The sequence below is a fragment of the Erpetoichthys calabaricus genome, chromosome 7, assembly GCF_900747795.2.
Source record: "Erpetoichthys calabaricus chromosome 7, fErpCal1.3, whole genome shotgun sequence".
Taxonomy (NCBI): Eukaryota; Metazoa; Chordata; class Cladistia; order Polypteriformes; family Polypteridae; genus Erpetoichthys; species Erpetoichthys calabaricus.
In genome coordinates, this window is record NC_041400.2 from 58,889,783 (window position 1) to 58,908,612 (window position 18,830).

Sequence of the window (18,830 nt, forward strand, 5' to 3'; positions counted from 1 at the left end):
AAAAACGTTTCTGTTTTAAAAATGTGTTTGCACAGACTACTATAGAAACGGAACACACATGAAATGCGTGTATTCCAAATAACGCTATATTAGTTCCACTCTAAAACTCCACTTCAATCCCAGATAATCAAATCAAGGCAAGGCATGAGCTAGGAGAAGTTCGTTCTAAGTCGGTGGGGGGATGGAATAGCTGGCTGCTAGTAGCTTGTGTTTATCAGCACATTTAGATGACAAAAGACTCTGGCGGAGAGGTGCAAACGGATTTAAGACGCGATTTAAGGTGGGACGGATTTACGAGTTTTTTCGTAGGCTCTGGTAATTCTAGTGTTAAATACAGGATATCTTGGATAGACAATAAAAAAAGAGACAGTGTTTGGCTGGCAGCAGTGTTAGACATCCATTTCTTGCAACAGAAGAGACCAACTCCAGAATGCAATTTTGAAAAGGAAAAAATTACAGAAACGAAGCACTCTTAACCTTCTCAAAAATATTTATTTATTCTGTTTGATTTTAAGTTACATTATTTTTAAAAGCTGGATAAAGTTTGAATCTTTGACCTGATCTTTCATGTAGGGGGAAAAAAAAATTCAAGTGTTTAAGGCTTCAAACAAATGCATCTGATTTCTGAAAGAAAGAGACAAGTAGATACTTAAGAAAAATGTTTAATATACACATGCAAATACAATAACAATTGTGCTCATAACTATGAGCTTTGCAAATATTTTACACAGTGTGTTTCTCCATTCAGTATCTGTTCTATGAATTAGCGTATTTACTCACATATTATGCCTTATATCAACATTAGATATGAGTGCAGCATTCCCATAATGCAAACCACCTTTTTTGTTTTGTTTTGTCAGCATTAAGGAATTCATTGAGAAATAAAACAGAAACACAAAGTTGCTAAAGACTGAACAAAATTCTCAAAACCTAAGACACTAGCTGAATAAAATGTGTGTTAGCATTGGGCACCAGCTGCAAATCCTACAATACATACGAGTTTCTTGCCACATCTTTTAACATTATGATTGGTGATCCATGTGAAAGTGCTGAGAGAATTTTGAAAAATGCAGGACTGCAATGAGGCCATCAATTCAAACACACAATGTGTAAAAACGACTGTTCACTCCATGAGTCAATTAATTTTATACTGGCCGCAACTGTCGCAAAACCACAACTGTTTGAATGGAAGACTGACTGAAAATAGTAAAGCTGTACATATATTTTAATAGGGTACATGTCTTGAAAACTTGGCACTGACCGACGTTTTCCATTTTGCTTTACAAATCCACCCATTCTGTTCCACTCCATCGAATTTCCTCAGAAAAACAAAAATTGCGAGGAGCTGAGAATCGAGGTCCTGACTGGCTGCTGCCAGCCGTGATCTCTGATGGCCACAGAAGTTAATGCATTAGTTGCCACCGTGCACAGCAACACACACGTTAAAGGAAAACACCCGTCCAGCAATTGTTGCTTGTTTGTAAGTGTTACTAGAGGTGGTTTCCTTCCAAACTGTATGCGTGAAAATATCCTGCGTAAACCGTAGCTTAAAACATGTCAGTGTTTCAGGAATAGGCATAGTGTTAATAAAACATCTGTCCTTTTGTAATCATGGCATTTCTGCCAAAACTCCTGTTGTTTCACAAGTTTTCTCACTCCTGTGCATAGTATGTATACGATACTCATATGCGAGTAAATACGGCTCTTGTATATGGAAAGACAGCGAATGACACAGCAACAAATGAAATGATGCCGCCTTCCTTGGAATTTTTTAACAATTTATTGTCATATATAAAAAAAAAAAAAAATTATTTTTTTTTGCAAATTGCTTCTACCTAACCTGCAAAGTCCAAAACAAATTTCAGTTATACTTAAACATGAAACAGTCTTGGATTGATATTATATATATTATATATATTAGGATAAACATAAAATCACAAATTACAGTATAAAATGCATTATATCTGATAATCCAGTTGTAGCAAAAGTCTATTGTTCTTTCTTCATGTCAGTCCTCATGTGTGTCAGACAATGGCTGAAAACTTTGGCAACTCAAACAGGAGAAAATGTCACTGTGTTTACAAACAACTTTTGTAAAGACCATACTAGTGTACCCAAGGCTCAGAGATCTGTGATCATAAACGGAGAAGCCGAGCAGAGTGCAACGTCCTTCACACACAGCTCACAAAGTCACTGGTGTACAACTGCCGGGTAGATTCTCCTTTTTTGCATAGTTCATACAGCACGGGAAAGTGACAAAGGTGTGCCATATTAAGAGCAAGGCAGTGGTGCCAGGTGACAGCAGTGGTGCATGCTGGGTCCCTTGATGTGCTCCAAGGACGAGCTACCTATTGTTGTTAGACATTGAATACTGGTTCTGCTTCTGTTGAAGTAGTTCAGTGATTGCCAGGAGCTTTTTCAAGCTATGCTGAAAACACAAACAAAACAAAATTGTTATTGGTCTATAGATACATGAATCATCTTCATATGAATGAAGAACGTTCTTTGGATTATGACCTTTCTAACATTTGTTTCTAACACAAACGCCTCAATTCTGTAACACTGTAATTTCCATAATGACGTGCCAGTGGATATCAAATGTTGAGACACTCCCTACTGATGTAGAGGCTGAGATCAGGACAAACCACTAATAAGATCTTCTAACTAATGAGAATTAAGTGAAAGACAAAAGAAACACAGAGGTGTTGCTTTTAGGTTCCAAGTTTCCTCTAAAATCTGTTAGCAACTTTAGCATTCATATTAATGGCAACACTATCAACATTTGAATCCAACTTGTCATTTTAGCCCCGTGTTAAAAATGTTTGCTTTGTTTCAGCTGAAGAAAATTTCAAGAATTAAAAAAGGTTTGACTATGGTCTTCCTGCTTACAGTTTACCCACCAATCTGTGAAATTTAGCTGCTCTTATGCCCCCAACTCCAGCTTAGGGTTGTGCAGCATACCAGTATTGGAAAAGTACCGAAATATCCAAATTGTAAAACAGAACAGTACACGTGTTTTGGGATTTGTGGTACTTGAAGTAAATATCAGCTTTCCTCCCAATCTCATGCCTACTAGGGAGGCTGGATTAAAACGAGGGGTTGGAGACATGTGTTAATTGATTCTGAACAATCCCAGCCTGAAAAAGCGTCCATACCAAAGTCAAAAATTTGAGTACCAATTCAACACTACTCTAGTCCACATTACTCTTCAAGACCATGCATCACTGTTCATACACCCTCCCCTCACCATTCTTATTTTTGCATACCAATGGCCAGTGTGTCTGTCCTCATACACCAGCTACAACAACTTAACACCCACCATTCTGCCAGCCTCTCAGTTGCCCAGGACTGATCTTCACAGTTGACCAGACGAAGAAAGAACTATGGAAACTCAGCTAATGCAAAGCTGCTGGACTTGATAATGATAATCCTACGGTACTAAAAGAGTGCCCTGGGCAACTGTGTGAAGTTTTACAGCATATCTTCAATCTACGTCTGATCCTACAAAGGGTTAGAGCTGCATGGTAAACATCTTGTGTGGCACCAGTCCCCATCACAAAGAGTAGCCAAAAGTCTTAAATGACCACCGATCAGTGACTCTAGCCTTAAACACATATTACAAAGACAATGGAAAGGCTAATATTGGCTCACTTGTAACCCCTGGTCAAAAGAGCACTGGGCCCTCTGTAGTTTGCCTACCAGGACCACATATTGGTGAACGATTCTGTCATCTATCTGCTGAAGAGAACCTAGTCCCATGTGGAGAAACAGGTTAGCAGCGTGAGAATACGGTTTGTCGACTTCTCTAGTGCATTCATCACCATATAGCCCAAACTGCTAGGGGGGGAAGCTCCGGTCAATGACGGTTGTTTCTACCATTGTGATCTGAGCAATGGACTACATAACTGATAGACCACAGCTTGTGCAGCTTAAGTACTGTACATTGCATACAGTCATGAGTAGCACCAGTGTCCCACTGTACTGGCTCCATTCCTGTTTACCCCCGAACAGCTCAGACCACATACAATACTTAATCATATTATCTGCAGATGTAGAAGTGGTGAAGACATAAAAATACCTCATGGTGCATCTAAAGGACAGCCCTGAGTGGAGTACCAACACACAGGCCGTACTACTAGAAGGGTCAGAGTTGCATCTATTTCCTGAGGAGGGTGAGGTTATTTGGTGTATGCAGGACACTCTTTCTTGTTTTCTGTAAGTCTGTACAGACCAATGTATTTTTCTGTGTGGTACTGTGCTGGGGAAATAGCAATAGACTACCAACATACCACTAAATAAATGTATTAAAAGACTAGGTCAATCTTGGGAGTCAGAGTGGACTCCCTGGAGAGAGTGGAAGCTGCTTATTATCCTGGGCAATGAATCCCTCTTAAGGTTTTGGCTAAACAGAGGAGTACGGTACATTTAAGTACAGACTGAGACAACTGCACCATTCCAAGGAGTGCTATGTAAGGTCATTTCCACCCTCATCTCTATAATGAGTCACCCCCTGGCCAAGCTGAATGGTACTGACCTGGTCTACCAGACATCTTAACAGACATTGATGCTACATGCTGATATACTGGACTGTGAAAGTCTACCTATCTATATTTCTCTCTCTGACTATGCTGTTCAAGCACATATTCATGTTTTTGTTAACTCTCAGCTTGATAATTGTAACATTTTCGGACAAGTTACAAAATACAATATAGCACATATAGAATTCTGTACTCAGAATTTTAGCACATGACAATAAAACTGCTTCAGTCATTTCCCTGCACTGGCTACTTGTTCAGTATTGTACATTTTAATTTGCTAACATATAAAGCACTCTATTGCTATCTATATTTATGGCAGGTTACAATATAACACACCCCTAACGATTTCCAATGTAGAGCTGCTTTTTATTATGCATGCTAAACGCAAGTCACTGGGTAATTGAGCTCCTGGGTTATGGGAGATTGTATTTAAAGGTTGGTGATAAATAATTTTAAAATGAATAATTGTTCCGACTACAAATATAAATTTCTATGACCCCCTACAGTAATTTCTGGCAGTTTAATGATTATTTACACTGTTGTATATATGAATGTCATATTCAGGAAATCCATATACAACTCAAAGGAAACTCTTATGTAATTCCATTACATTATAGTGTCAAATTCCTTCACCATTTACAATGTACTTCATCTCTCTAGGAATCAACATGTCATTTATAAAGACACACAAATAAATACAATGTAAAATTAGGTATTGCCATTTTTTTCCACAAAAAAAAAAAAAAAAAAAAATCAAGAAATAACTAAATTAATCTTCCTTTGAAGAGCATGATTCTAACTACTGAGCAAGCATGAAATAGTAATATTTTTCCCTAAAACAGTTTTCATGTTTACCTATAAAAATTTTGAATTTTGTAATAACATTAAGTTTATCACATACACTTAATCCATGTAAGGGAACAGCACTTGGTACAAGAGAGGAACCAGCCCTGGACAGGGCCGATATGCTAGTTAATTTGGTATTCCAGATGAAGTCATTCTTCTGGAATGTATTTTGAGAGCACTGTTTCACTGGTTTGCTTAAATTAGTGGAAAACATATTAAAACAATGAAAAATTAAACAAAAAAAAAAAAACTGGAAAAGTGATTTTGTGCCAATATTTTAGTATCGTCAAGGTAATGCTTTGTATGAAGACTTGTATATGAATTGTGTGTAATAACAGAGTGTATCCATTTAAGAATATTATCCAGATTGCTAAGCAGTTCAACCTGATTGGGGAGTTACAGCAAACAGAAAGACAGGAGAGGATGCGCCTTGTGCTATGTTCGCTCGAAAAAGTATGAGAGAGAGAGAGAAGAGAGAGAGAGAGAGAGAGAGAGATAGATAGATAGCTATCTTTTACCTGCAGTCAAACATGGGTACAACAGTGTTAATCGGCTTTTCAACAGGTAAGAGGAACGTGTGTTAATTAATCATTACATGAATCAGTAACAAATTTGCTATTTGTTCAAAATATGTTTCATTCTGAAAAGTATATACAAATACATTAACTGACAAACTATTTGGGCATACCACCCACTCATGCACATACCCACACTCACAAAGAGGGTCAATTTACAAACGAAAATGACCCTAAACTACAGATCCTTGTGGATATGGGAAGTAAACCATTTTCCATAAAGTTTACTCATATTTATTAATTTGTTAAATCATACAGAAATTCGCCCCTAATCTTGAATACACAAGTTTCTGGGTTCTAACATGTTCCCTAACTAATATGAGAAAAAGGAGAAGAAACTACCTTTTTATACTTAGGATGCAGATTTATCTGAGAATTCACAAGAGTCATAAAAGTATGGCTTCAAAAATTCATTTAACTAAACGTGATCTTGACTTTTCTTACCTGTTGTGCCCCACGCTCATTGCTAAGAGTACGAAGTTCATCTGAGTGTGTTACACATATCTCATGTAAAGCAGCAAGATCACGAGACAAGTCAGTTGTAAAGTGCTCTGAATCGGGAAGTTCAGGAACATTCTGCAGAGAAGGAAAAAATAAAATGAAACAATTTTAGGATATACCTCTAATGCTTCTACAAATTATTTGTCATTAGTTACTCATATTAAAAACCAACTTATCACATAAAAACTCACAAAACATTTCAGCTTCTTAGATTAATATATAAGATTTATAAATTTAAAAAATGTGACTCAAGATGCTACACAGCCTTTTCTATACTCTGGTCACCCTAGCTGGCAATACTGTATATTGAGGGTTCACTGTCCAAATTTAAAAGTAATAAAATCAACATAGGGGATTACTTTACAGAAGTGAACATTGCATAAGTAACCTTTATGTGCAGAAGAATTTACATGGATATGGTATTACTGAGCTGGCATGTTGGAAACATAAAAAAGCTTCAAAAATTGTAAACCTTATGCAATTCTGAAACTTTTTATTTGAAATACTATTTGAAAAGAGAGTTGAATGTCATCTCTGAGGGGAAAAGAAGAGCTGCTGAAATAATGTACCAGTTGAGAAACATCTCTCCCACATTTCTTTCTTGGCCTAAGGCTATGTGCAAGAAGGGATCATGTTATAAAATAGGTTTTGAAAAACTTACTTTGTCCTAAAACATAGCTGGTGTAACAAACAATAAAGGGGATTTAGAAAAATGTTAAAATTTAGTTTTTTGTTTTTTAAATTTCTATTCAATGATCTTAAAGCTTTGCATAAAATAAAAAAAAACGATAACTGTTGGTGCAAGGGAATGTAAATGTGCATTTTTGGTGGAGAATTTATTTTTTATATTTGTAGTCTACAGCTTTGTGATAACACACAATTTCTGTCCACAATGTACCACTTCAATATTTTCCTTTCCACAAATCAAATGGATGCTGGCAGTACAATTTACTGTTCTCTTAAAACACTACAATACATATACTGTATATTATATACACACACACATACACACACTCCTACTCCTGAAGCAAAGTTAAAAAAGTAGCGAAGCACTTTCTCTTGTGCCATATTGACAATTATTCTATGTAGCATTTTTTCCAACATGAATCTAGGTCCAGTAAAACATTTGCTGCACTTTTTATTTAAACATATAGTTGATGCATGACATATCTGTTTGAAAAATACTACTTAACATATAATTACTCAATTACAATATTAAACATTTGTATTTTTGCTTCAAAATCTTCATACATTTTACAAATGCAATTAACTGTAGAACTTACAAAATTGTAATTTTAGCACAAAAACAAAATGTAATACAATTACTAACCCCTAACTCATCTAAGAACATAATCATTTGATGTTTATTTTTCTTGATGAATGGATTCACTCCTTCCATATAGGGTTCCTGCAAAAGAGACAGCAACATACTCCATACTTAATATAATCATTTTAATTTATCCAAAACATTTAATCTTAAAAATAAATAAATAAAATTCCAGCATCTATATATTTTCACTGTCAAAAAGCATTTCTTTTATGAGAGCTTCAAACAATACAAGAGTGAGACTTCAGCTATACATAGAGGAAAGACCAACCACAAGCAGTTACAGCAAAATTATACATGATAACACATATGCATTATAAGAACAGGTAGCAGCTGCTTAAGTCATATTAAAAGTATATAAACACTACTGCCAAAGTTTTTGAATAAAGAAATTGCATTTTTAAATTACAGTAATCCCTCCTCCATCGCGGGGGTTGCGTTCCAGAGCCACCCGCGAAATAAGAAAATCCGCGAAGTAGAAACCATATGTTTATATGGTTATTTTTATATTGTCATGCTTGGGTCACAGATTTGCGCAGAAACACAGGGGGTTGTAGAGAGACAGGAACGTTATTCAAACACTGCAAACAAACATTTGTCTCTTTTCAAAAGTTTAAACTGTGCTCCATGACAAGACAGAGATGACAGTTCCGTCTCACAATTAAAAGAATGCAAACATATCTTCCTCTTCAAAGGAGTGCGCGTCAGGAGCACAGAATATCAGAAAGAGAGAGGAAAGCAAACAAATCAATAGGGCTGTTTGGCTTTTAAGTATGCGAAGCACCGTGGCACAAAGCTGTTGAAGGCGGCAGCTCACACCCCCTCCGTCAGGAGCAGAGAAAGAGAGAGAGAGAGATAGAGAGAGAGAGAGAAAAACAAACAATCAAAAATCAATACGTGCCCTTCGAGCTTTTAAGTATGCGAAGCACCGTGCAGCATGTCGCTTCACGAAGCAGCTGCACAGAAGGTAGCAATGTGAAGATAATCTTTCAGCATTTTTAGACGAGCGTCCGTATCGTCTAGGTGTGCGAACAGCCCCCCTGCTCAATCCCCCTACGTCAGGATCAGAGAAAGTCAGCGCAAGAGAGAGAGAGAAAGTAAGTTGGGTAGCTTCTCAGCCATCTGCCAATAGCGTCCCTTGCATGAAATCAACTTGGCAAACCAACTGAGGAAGCATGTACCAGAAATTAAAAGACCCATTGTCCGCAGAAATCCGCGAACCAGCAAAAAATCAGCGATATATATTTAAATATGCTTACATATAAAATCCGTGATAGAGTGAAGCCGCGAAAGGCGAAGCGCGATATAGCGAGGGATTACTGTACTGAGAATAGAGATTGATTAAACAAACCCTCAAACTATTCTATTCTCATTATTTCACTATAATTTCTAAATCATACCTATATTTCCATTTATAGAGAGACTGACTTTAAAATTTTCTTATTATAAAAGAAAAAAAAACAGTTTTCATTTAATTATTGAAATATTAATTATGCAAGTTGATAAACTAATAAAAACATTTCTGAAAATAAAAAGTATTTCAGCTAATAAATATAGCTTGAATAACATGGGAGAAACATGATTTTCTCTTAAACATTTAATTCTTTCTGCACTTGAATGGTAACCTTTCATAAAACTCCACTTTTGCTGTTGGATTGTAGCTTCTTTAAATCAGTGTCTTATGCCATTTACTGTGATGTTTCCTTTAAAGCTACTGTGTTCTGATAAAGTACATCCTTGTTATTTTTAAATATAATTCATTTCTCTGGATATAGGACAATATGGATTTCCTAAAGGAGTTTAATCTCTACTAGGTAATTTGTCTAGTCATATTTTAATCATCAAATAAAATTACTGAATTATATTCTTATTCCGTACCTTTGCTCCAAATTCTACCAAGTTTGCCAAGTTTTGCACAGCCTTTGCTATTAAAGTAAGAGTCCTTGCAGCTGTGGGAGAAGGCGGATCTGCAATTCATGAAGAAGAAATAAATAATTACCAGCTTTCAGGCTGATTTAAAATAATTAAGTTCACTATTATAAATAAAGAAAATAGTACTGAAGTATATGTTTAATTAAATAAAATGGAACTTATGTTTCATGACATTTAAATGGAAACATATTTTGGTAAATCTCTCAAATAATGGACACTTTTTTTCTAATAATGTAAATATTTTTCTAAGGTCCGAAAAACCAGAGCACTCCTCTGCAGGGTAAACATATGCAAAAAAAAAAAAAAAAAACCCTGTTACCATACTATGTATATGTATATGTACATGATGTCGAAGTGCAGCAGGCAATGTGTTAAAAAATAATAATACTTGTGCAAAATAATGAAGTATTTTTAAAAAGGCTTTCATAGTAATGCAGCTATTTTTACTACAATAAAGTAAGTATTGCTCTCACTGTCACTAATATACACACAACACACACTCTCATTTTCAATATATTTCACTCAGTTTTCAGAGGTGAAGGCCAAAAAGGTGCAGTCTCCTCGACTTTTTCAGATTTGCTGCTTTCATTATATTGGTCCTATTATTGGTGGTGCTTCAGATAACTCCGCCACTATTAATTCAGCTATATGATCATTGGGAAAAGTGTCTCGTTTAAAGACAAATTGACTTCAGCTCTAGGTCCTTGACAAAATAAAAAATTATGCAAAGGTAGGGTTCATAGGTTCTGCTGGATCACAGATTAATTGTATTTGCAAAATGCATAAACCTATTTATAGTTTTGGAGGTTTTCTTCAGCAACAAACATGCGACTTGAAATGTTGTACTGAATCTAGAGTCGATGGCCTAGGGCAGCAGTTTGTAATATGTTCTCTCTTCACAGTACTGATAATGAACCTTGTCTTTGGCTGTATGAGACAAAATAGCAGGAGTTATATATTTCTATTTAACACTCTTTTTCACTAGATTGCACATTTTGAGAGAAAGAATCCACAGCTTAACTTATGTGGAGAGAGTTGTGGTGTACATGGCAGTTGGAGAACAGACAAGTCCACAAACTTTCATGCCTTCTATTTATTACTCAGGTTATTATTTGAGGTGATGGAACAGATTAAGGGGCAGCACGGTGGCACAGTGGGTAGCGCTGCTGCCTCGCAGTTAGGAGACTTGGGTTCGCTTCCCGTGTCCTCCCTGCGAGGAGTTTGCATGTTCTCCCCGTGTCTGCGTGGGTTTCCTCCCATAGTCCAAAGACATGCAGGTTAGGTGCACTGGCGATCCTAAATTGTCCCTGGTGTATGCTTGGTGTGGGTGTGTGCGTGCCCTGTGGTGAGCTGGTGCCTTGCCCGGGGTTTTTTTCCTGCCTTGCTCCATGTGACCCTGTAGTTAGGATATAGCGGGTTGGATAATGGATGAATGGAATAGATTAATCATGGTACCTGAATTGTTTTTTGAGCACAGATTACAAATACCTCATTTTGTTCTATATCTGAACTCTTAAAATCAAGCCATCTCTGTATAAATGAGTGTAAGTATCATTTTCTCAATTTCTGTGTGTTCCTTTATGTTGCTATAGCATTGTACCAAACCAGACAAATAAATAAAGAAGAGTAAGATAGTAAATTCAGAGAAATATATATATATATATATATATATATATATATATATATATATATATATATATATATATATATATATATATACTGCTCATATTTAATGTATTGCTCAAGCCTGTCCGCAATTACTATTAAGGGGTACAATTAATATTTTTTGAAGTTAACATTTTGTAAAATAATTTATTATATTCAATGAGTAATTAAAATGCTTGGGGAATAGTGCAAAATAAGTCTCTCAGGGTATGTTATATTCTTTTCTTTAATTACAGGTAGAGCCCAAAATAAAAAGATTCAAAACTTGTACTTTTAATTAAAGCCAAAGTAGAAAATAAAGAATATACATAACCTGAACTTGAAAATTAAGTAGGCAGAGAAATAAAGTAGTTGTCACTAAATCTGCCACGTACCAAAAAAGATAAGTGGGAAATCTAGAATTAGGTTACCATTTGTTTAATTGGAAAACATTACCTAGGTTTTATTCTACTTTACAAATTTATTCCACAACTGTTCTTGGTAAATGCTCCTCAGAATCACATCTTGCTTTTCACTCATGAATATAAAGTTAACCAACTGGCCAGTGCTGTGCAACCATCAATATGCATGATGCCAAGATGATCTTGCTCTCAAGACATTACGGGACATTTTGGGAACATTACTATATCTCTGTACATTATTTTCTCTAATATAAATTTAGTCAGACGTAAAGTTATAATTGAATTTTAATATTGTAATAACTAGTGCCCTGTTCAGGTGTTGATCCTGCCTTGCATACAGTACTTGCTGGGACAGGCTCCAACTGCCCCACAACCCTGCCTTGGATGGACAGGTTACGAAGACAGATGCATGGATGAAAGCAATAAATATTGTGAAAATTCCGCCTCAAAGGAAATGATTTGTGAAGAATCTCCTGTAAACATCCCTTGCTGAAAATGTTTGGCCATAAAATATCCACAACAAGTTGAATAACTGTTAAGATAAGAGGACATTCCAATACATATACAGCATGATCCTGAAATTTATTATTCTGTTGACTGAAACTGACTTTTTAGATTACTTTTAAAATGGCATTAAATATGACATCATAATCTTTATAATTGTAACAACCAATTTTATAAGGTTAATATTAAATTTACTTAAGTGCTTGCTTAATTTCAATAGAATATCAATTTCTCACAGCTACTTAGATTATAATATAGTCTTTTACCTCATGTACGTTAAAATGAAAGAACTTTCTTAGCTATATCTGTAAAACTGAGTGTTAACTAAGTCTTCTAGGAAACAAGTTCACTGCTAGCATGGAGTTCTAGACAAGTTTGCAGTTTGCAAATCATTTTGATATGAACATTTGAAAGTACAACTATGACCAAACTTAGAGAATCGTGAAATAAGTAAGCCTTAAACAGAACTTATCTTTCCTTGTAATATCAATTTTTCTCTATTTTTTGTGTGAACTGTTTTGCTTTGAATTTTACTAAAACTATTAAAAAGAATATATTTGGATTGTGTATTTATATGAAAACGCATCACACTATTGCCTGAACTGTTCTATGAAGTAAACTGAAAGCTAAAGAACTTTGGTAATTTTGGACAAATGTAGCTAAAATAATATACACAGCAATATGTACAGTACTTGAATAAAATAGCAAGATTAAAAGAAAAGCTTAAAAGCATTTTATATAATTACATATATACATTTACTATGTAAATTTAAAAAAACATACCTGAAATAATATTAAACATTCTTGGATTCAGTATTGCTGGACAAATCAGTCTCAAAAAAACAAACCCACTGCATGAAAAGCAAAAAGCAATTGAATAATTTTTGTAAATAAAAATTAAAAGCTGTTAGGAATCATAAAATGTGATTCTGTTCAGTTTTCTAACTTTAAAAAACATTTTAGATTTTCAAGGTATATATTTAGAACTGTGCAAAACATTGCATCTTCCTAAATGTAGAATTTTATTATCCTTATTTTTTTTTTTTTACTTAATTTTTAATATGTATACCTTTCCAGTTAAACATTTCAACATAATCATCATTAATATAAATTGAAAAAACACAATAATAGTATTTTGTAACTTCCAGAACCCATGTGAATGCAAAATATTTCAGAGTTTAATGGTACACTGCCTTGTAAAAACATCCTTTTAGTTTGATTGTGTATACAAAGAGGACTTACAATATCTTGATTCACGTCACAAATCTGGACTGAATCTGTGCCCTTGTAAGTTTAGTTTAATGTTATAACACCAGCTTTAGCAAGAGAATACAAAACAAATAGTTTAGTAGCTTCTTTTTTAACATGAGAGATTGCAGCTTTACACATTCCAACTACTATCACATAAATAATATAATGCATCTAAAAAGCAGACTACAAAAAATACTACAAAAAAAAAAAAATGTAAAAAAAAATTACCAAAAATGGGAAAACTAAAAGAAATGCAAGCAGTGTCTGCAGACTGCCATCACTTTCATCAGTAACAGCGTTAAAATAACATTAGTTTGCATGAAAACTGCAATCCAGATTATATATTCCTCTGATTCCCAGTGGTAGTCTATTATTGAAATGTGTTCTGAGAGAAACTGCCTGAAAAAGGACAAAACAAGGCAACAGTTGTAGGAATTGCTAGGTTTGGTGCAGTGACAATGGGAACTGGAAAAGTGGTATTATTTGCATGCATGGAATGCACATGAATATATCTTCATTGACTCAATTTAAAATAATCCTATATATGCATTTTTATTTGAAGACTGAAAGTAAAAACAAAGTATCGTTTTATGACCAATGAACATTTTTTGACTGCATTCCAATATCTTATCATTTATCAGAGAGAAGGTGGGATCTGTAACACAGAGGTTTTTAAAACAGGCAAATGGCTTAGAACAATACAATTGATTTTTCTAAGCCATGTTCGCACAAGTGAAAGATTCAACAGGCAGAAACTTTTCTGCCACCAATAACCATATGCCTTACCCTATTTTGCTATATATCAATTCTGTTTAAACAGTGATTTGCAACCTTTGTGAGCTTTCCTTATACTGTAGAGGACCTTCAACCCACATCTCCAATCTCATTGATTGGAACACCTGACTCCAAACTGCTTATGGAGAAGCCATAAGACTACAGGTTCGTTTACTTTCTCCATTTTAGGCGGTTAATGTTTAAACAGTAATGTTTAACTGTTTGTGTTAGGAGTTTCAGCAGGTGGTCATACATGATTCTGCTGCAACAAACAACCCCCGCCACTGCCTTTTTTTTTTTTTTTTTAAACCATTATCTAATGTGTGTAAACTGTTTCCAGTTCCAGTATCAGATGCTGGAGTATAAACCTGAACTTCATGGACTAGTGCTACATCTAAGGCTGGCCTAAGTGATGAAAGACATATTCTGACCCAGTAATCCTGAAATTGATTAAATGGATTTGAGAATATTACATTGATAAACTGGCATCATATTCAGGAATGTTCACTATCCTTCAACCCAGTGCTGTCCATCCGAGACCCTAAAATTACATTAAAAATGTTTCGGAAGAACAGGTTTGGGTGGCTGGCAACTCTAATTCTGCTCTTCTACTAATGCAAAGAACAATTCGGAACCAGAATAATTATCTGGTTCCAGGTATTTAAACCTTTAAAAGAAAGGCTTTCAAAAGATAGGCTCCATTTAACTACTCATTTATTACTGGATGACATGGCTGTATTAGTAATAAACCTAGCACAAAAAGCAGCTAGTACAGTATAAGAATTTCTGTTGTCTCTCTTTGGAATGGCACAGAGACAAGTCATACGAGTTGTATTTTTCCAAATCTCTTTCGCATCATACCAAAATCTGGGTTTATTGCATCAATTTTAAAATGCAAGAGATTTCTAGCTGGAAAGATTTCATTATTTGACCTTTAAAGTATCACAGTAATGTATATGAGACCTACCTGACAACTCTAGTTCTCATTGTTGTGTTGTGTGGCCATTTTTGTTGTACTGATTTCTGTAAGCATCCATAAATAAACCTTAAAGTTCTTTGGACATGCAAGAATGAAAAAAGAAAAAAAATATTGACCCTCGTACATTATGTAAAATATAGGCAAGTGATAAATTCCGAGTAACTATACTTACAAATTTTGCATTAACACTCTCTACATATGTAAGACCATTAATGAAGACACTTATATACGTATTAGGTAATTGTTTTCAAAATATATTTGCCCTATACTGTAGATAACATAGTTCATTTAAATAACAAAGGTTTTTAGGTAAACAAAACACAGCTCCTAAAATGGACATTACAATTAACATTATTTCAGGCTTGCTGTTTCAGGATTAAAAAGAGACATTACTGTAAAACATACTTAAAAATAAATTAAAAATATGAAATGTAAACATTCATTTGTTAAAAACATGAATTTTCCTATACTTTTATACTGTCTATACTTTAAATTTGGTTGTAAGCATCATTTATGTAATTACTACTTATCAACTAAATTTTGCTGATTAGTAAAACTGAGTTATTAACCCAGTCACAGGGGATGCACAAACCAGTGTGTTTCTTAGTGCCGGTTCCAAGCCCGGATAAATGGGGAGGGTTACATCAGGAAGGGCATCCGGTGTAAAATTTTGCCAAATCAACATGCGGACAACAATACAAATTACCATACTGGATCGGTCAAGCCCCAGGTTAACAATGACCACCACCAGTACTGTTAGCCAACATTGTGCTAGTGAAAACTGGACTACTGTTGGCTGAAGAATAAGAAGGAGGAGAAGAAGAGGGGGGAGACGTGTCCAGAGGCAGGAGGAGAGGAAGAAGGTAAAGAGTGTGGAACTGAGGGTAGGAACTTTGAATGTTGGCAGTATGACTGGTAAGGGGAGAGTGTTAGCAGATATGATGGAGAGATGGAAGGTTGATATATTGTGCGTGCAAGAGACTAAATGGAAGGGGAGTAAGGCCAGGTGGATCAGAGGTGGATTCAAATTGTTCTATCATGGTGTGGATAGGAGGAGAAATGGAGTAGCGGTTATTCTGAAGGAACAGTATGTCAAGAGTGTTTTGGAGGTGAAAAGAGTGTCAGACAGAGTAATGATTATGAAGCTGTAAATTGGAAGTGTGATGATGAATGTTGTTAGCACATATGCCCCACAAGTTGGGTGTGCAATGGATGAGAAAGAAGATTTTTAGAGTGAGTTGGATGAAGTGATGAACAGTGTACCCAAGGGACAGAAAGGGGTGATTGGAGCGAATTTCAATAGACATGTTGGTGAAGGGAACAGAGGAGATGAGGAGGTGATGGGTAGGTATGGTGTCAAGGAGAGGAATGAAGAAGGTCAGAGGATTGTGGATTTTGCCAAAAGGATGGACATGGCTCTGGTGAATACATATTTTAAGAAGAGGGAGGAACATAGGGTTACGTACAAGAGTAGAGGAAGATGCACACAGGTAGATTACATCCTATGGAGAAGAGTCAATCTGAAGGAGATTGAAAACTGCGAAGTAGTGGCAGGGGAAAGTGTAGTTAAACAGCATAGGATGGTGGTCTGAAGGATGACGTTATTGATCAAGAAGAGGAAGAGAGTGAGGGCAGAGCCAAGAATCAAATGGTGTTAGTTGAAAAAGGAAGACTGCAAGGTTGAGTTTAGGGAGGATGTGAGACAGGTACTGGGTGGTAGTGAAGATTTACCAGACAGTTGGGAAACTACAGCAGATGTAGTATTTGTAACAGCAAGAAGGGTGCTTGGCGTGACATCTGGACAGAGGAAGGAGAAAAAGGAAACCTGGTGGTGGAATGGGGAAGTACAAGAGTGTATACAGAGGAAGAGGATGGCAAAGAAGAAGTGGGATAGTCAGAGAGATGCAGAAAGTAGACAAGAGTACAAGGAGATAAGGCGCAAGGTGAAGAGAGAGGTGGAGAAGGCTAAAGAAAAGGCGTATGATGAGTTGTATGAGAGGTTGGACACTAAGGAGGGACAAAAGGACCTATACTGATTGGCTAGACAGAGGGACCAAGATGGGAAAGATGTGCAGCAGGTTAGGGTAATAAAGGATAAAGATGGAAACGTTCTCACAATCGAGGAGAGTGTGTTAAGCAGATGGAAAGAGTACTTTGAGAGGCTGATGAATGAAGAGAACGAGAGAGAGAGAAGAGGTTGGATGATGTGGAGATAGCGAATCAGGAAGTGCAACGGATTAGCAAGGAGGAAGTAAGGACAGCTATGAAGAGGATGAAAAATGAAAAAGCCGTTGGTCCAGATGACATACCTGTGGAAGCATGGAGGTGTTTAGGACAGATGGCAGTGGAGTTTTTAACCAGATTGTTTAATGGAATCTTGGAAAGTGAGAGGATGCCTGAGGAGTGGAGAAGTGTACTGGTGCCAATACTTAAGAATAAGGGGGATGTGCAGGACTGTAGTAACTACAGGGGGATAAAATTGATGAGCCAAGCATGAAGTTATGGGAAAGAGTAGTGGAAGCTAGGTTAAGAAGTGAGGTGATAATTAGTGAGCAGCAGTATGGTTTCACGTCAAGAAAGAGCACCACAGATGCAATGCTTGCTCTGAGGGTGTTGATGGAGAAGTATAGAGAAGGCCAGAAGAAGTTGCCTTGAGAGGAGTTGTGGTATTGTATGAGAAAGTCGGGAGTGACAGAGAAGTATGTAAGACTTGTACAGGATATGTACGAGGAAAGTGTGACCGTGGTGAGGTCTGCAGTAGGAGTGATGGATGCATTCGAGGTGGGATTACATCAGAAATCAGCTCTGAGCCCTTTCTTATTTGCAATGGGGATGGACAGGTTGACAGACGAGATTAGACAGGATTCCCCGTGGACTATGATGTTTGCTGATGACATTGTGATCTGTAGTGATAGTAGGGAGCAGGGAGAGGAGACCCTGGAGAGGTGGAGATATGCTCTAGAGAGGAGAGGAGTGAAGATCAGTAGGAACAAGACAGAATACGTGTGTGTAAATGAGAGGGAGGTCAGTGGAATGGTGAGGATGCAAGGAGTAGAGTTGGTGAAGGTGGATGAGTTTAAATACTTGGAATCAACAGTACAGAGTAATGGGGATTATGGAAGAGAGGTGAAAAAGAGTGCAGGCAGGGTGGAGAAGAGTGTCAGGAGTGACTGATGACAGACGGATATCAGCAAGAGTGAAAGGGAAAGTCTACAGGACAGTAGTGAGACCAGCTATGTTATATGGGTTGGAGACGGTGGCACTGACCAGAAAGCAGGAGACAGAGCTGGAGGTAGCAGAATTAAACATGGTAAGATATGCATTGGGTGTGACAAGAATGGATTTGATTAGAAATGCGTACATTAGAGGGTCAGCTCAAGTTGGACGGTTGGGAGACAAAGTCAGAGAGGCGAGATTGTGTTGGTTTGGACATGTGCAGAGGAGAGATGCTGAGTATATTGGAAGAAAGATGCTAAGGATTGAGCTGCCAGGCAAGGGAAAAAGAGGAAGGCCTAAGAGAAGGTTTATGGATGTGGT

General features: G+C 36.4%; 1 protein-coding gene across 1 annotated transcript in view; it reads right to left on the reverse strand.

The window, feature by feature from the left end:
• Positions 1-646: 646 nt before the first annotated feature.
• The window catches only part of rasa1a (RAS p21 protein activator (GTPase activating protein) 1a), a 178,158-nt gene continuing 159,974 nt past the window's right edge, over positions 647-18,830 (reverse strand). The window contains exons 20-25 of the mRNA XM_028804718.2: positions 15,282-15,368; positions 13,073-13,140; positions 9,666-9,754; positions 7,791-7,868; positions 6,404-6,535; positions 647-2,428 (exon numbers count right to left, since the gene is read on the reverse strand). Coding sequence (XP_028660551.1) covers positions 2,345-2,428; positions 6,404-6,535; positions 7,791-7,868; positions 9,666-9,754; positions 13,073-13,140; positions 15,282-15,368 — 538 coding nt within the window. The 3' untranslated portion in view covers positions 647-2,344. The remainder of the gene's footprint in view (positions 2,429-6,403; positions 6,536-7,790; positions 7,869-9,665; positions 9,755-13,072; positions 13,141-15,281; positions 15,369-18,830) is intronic.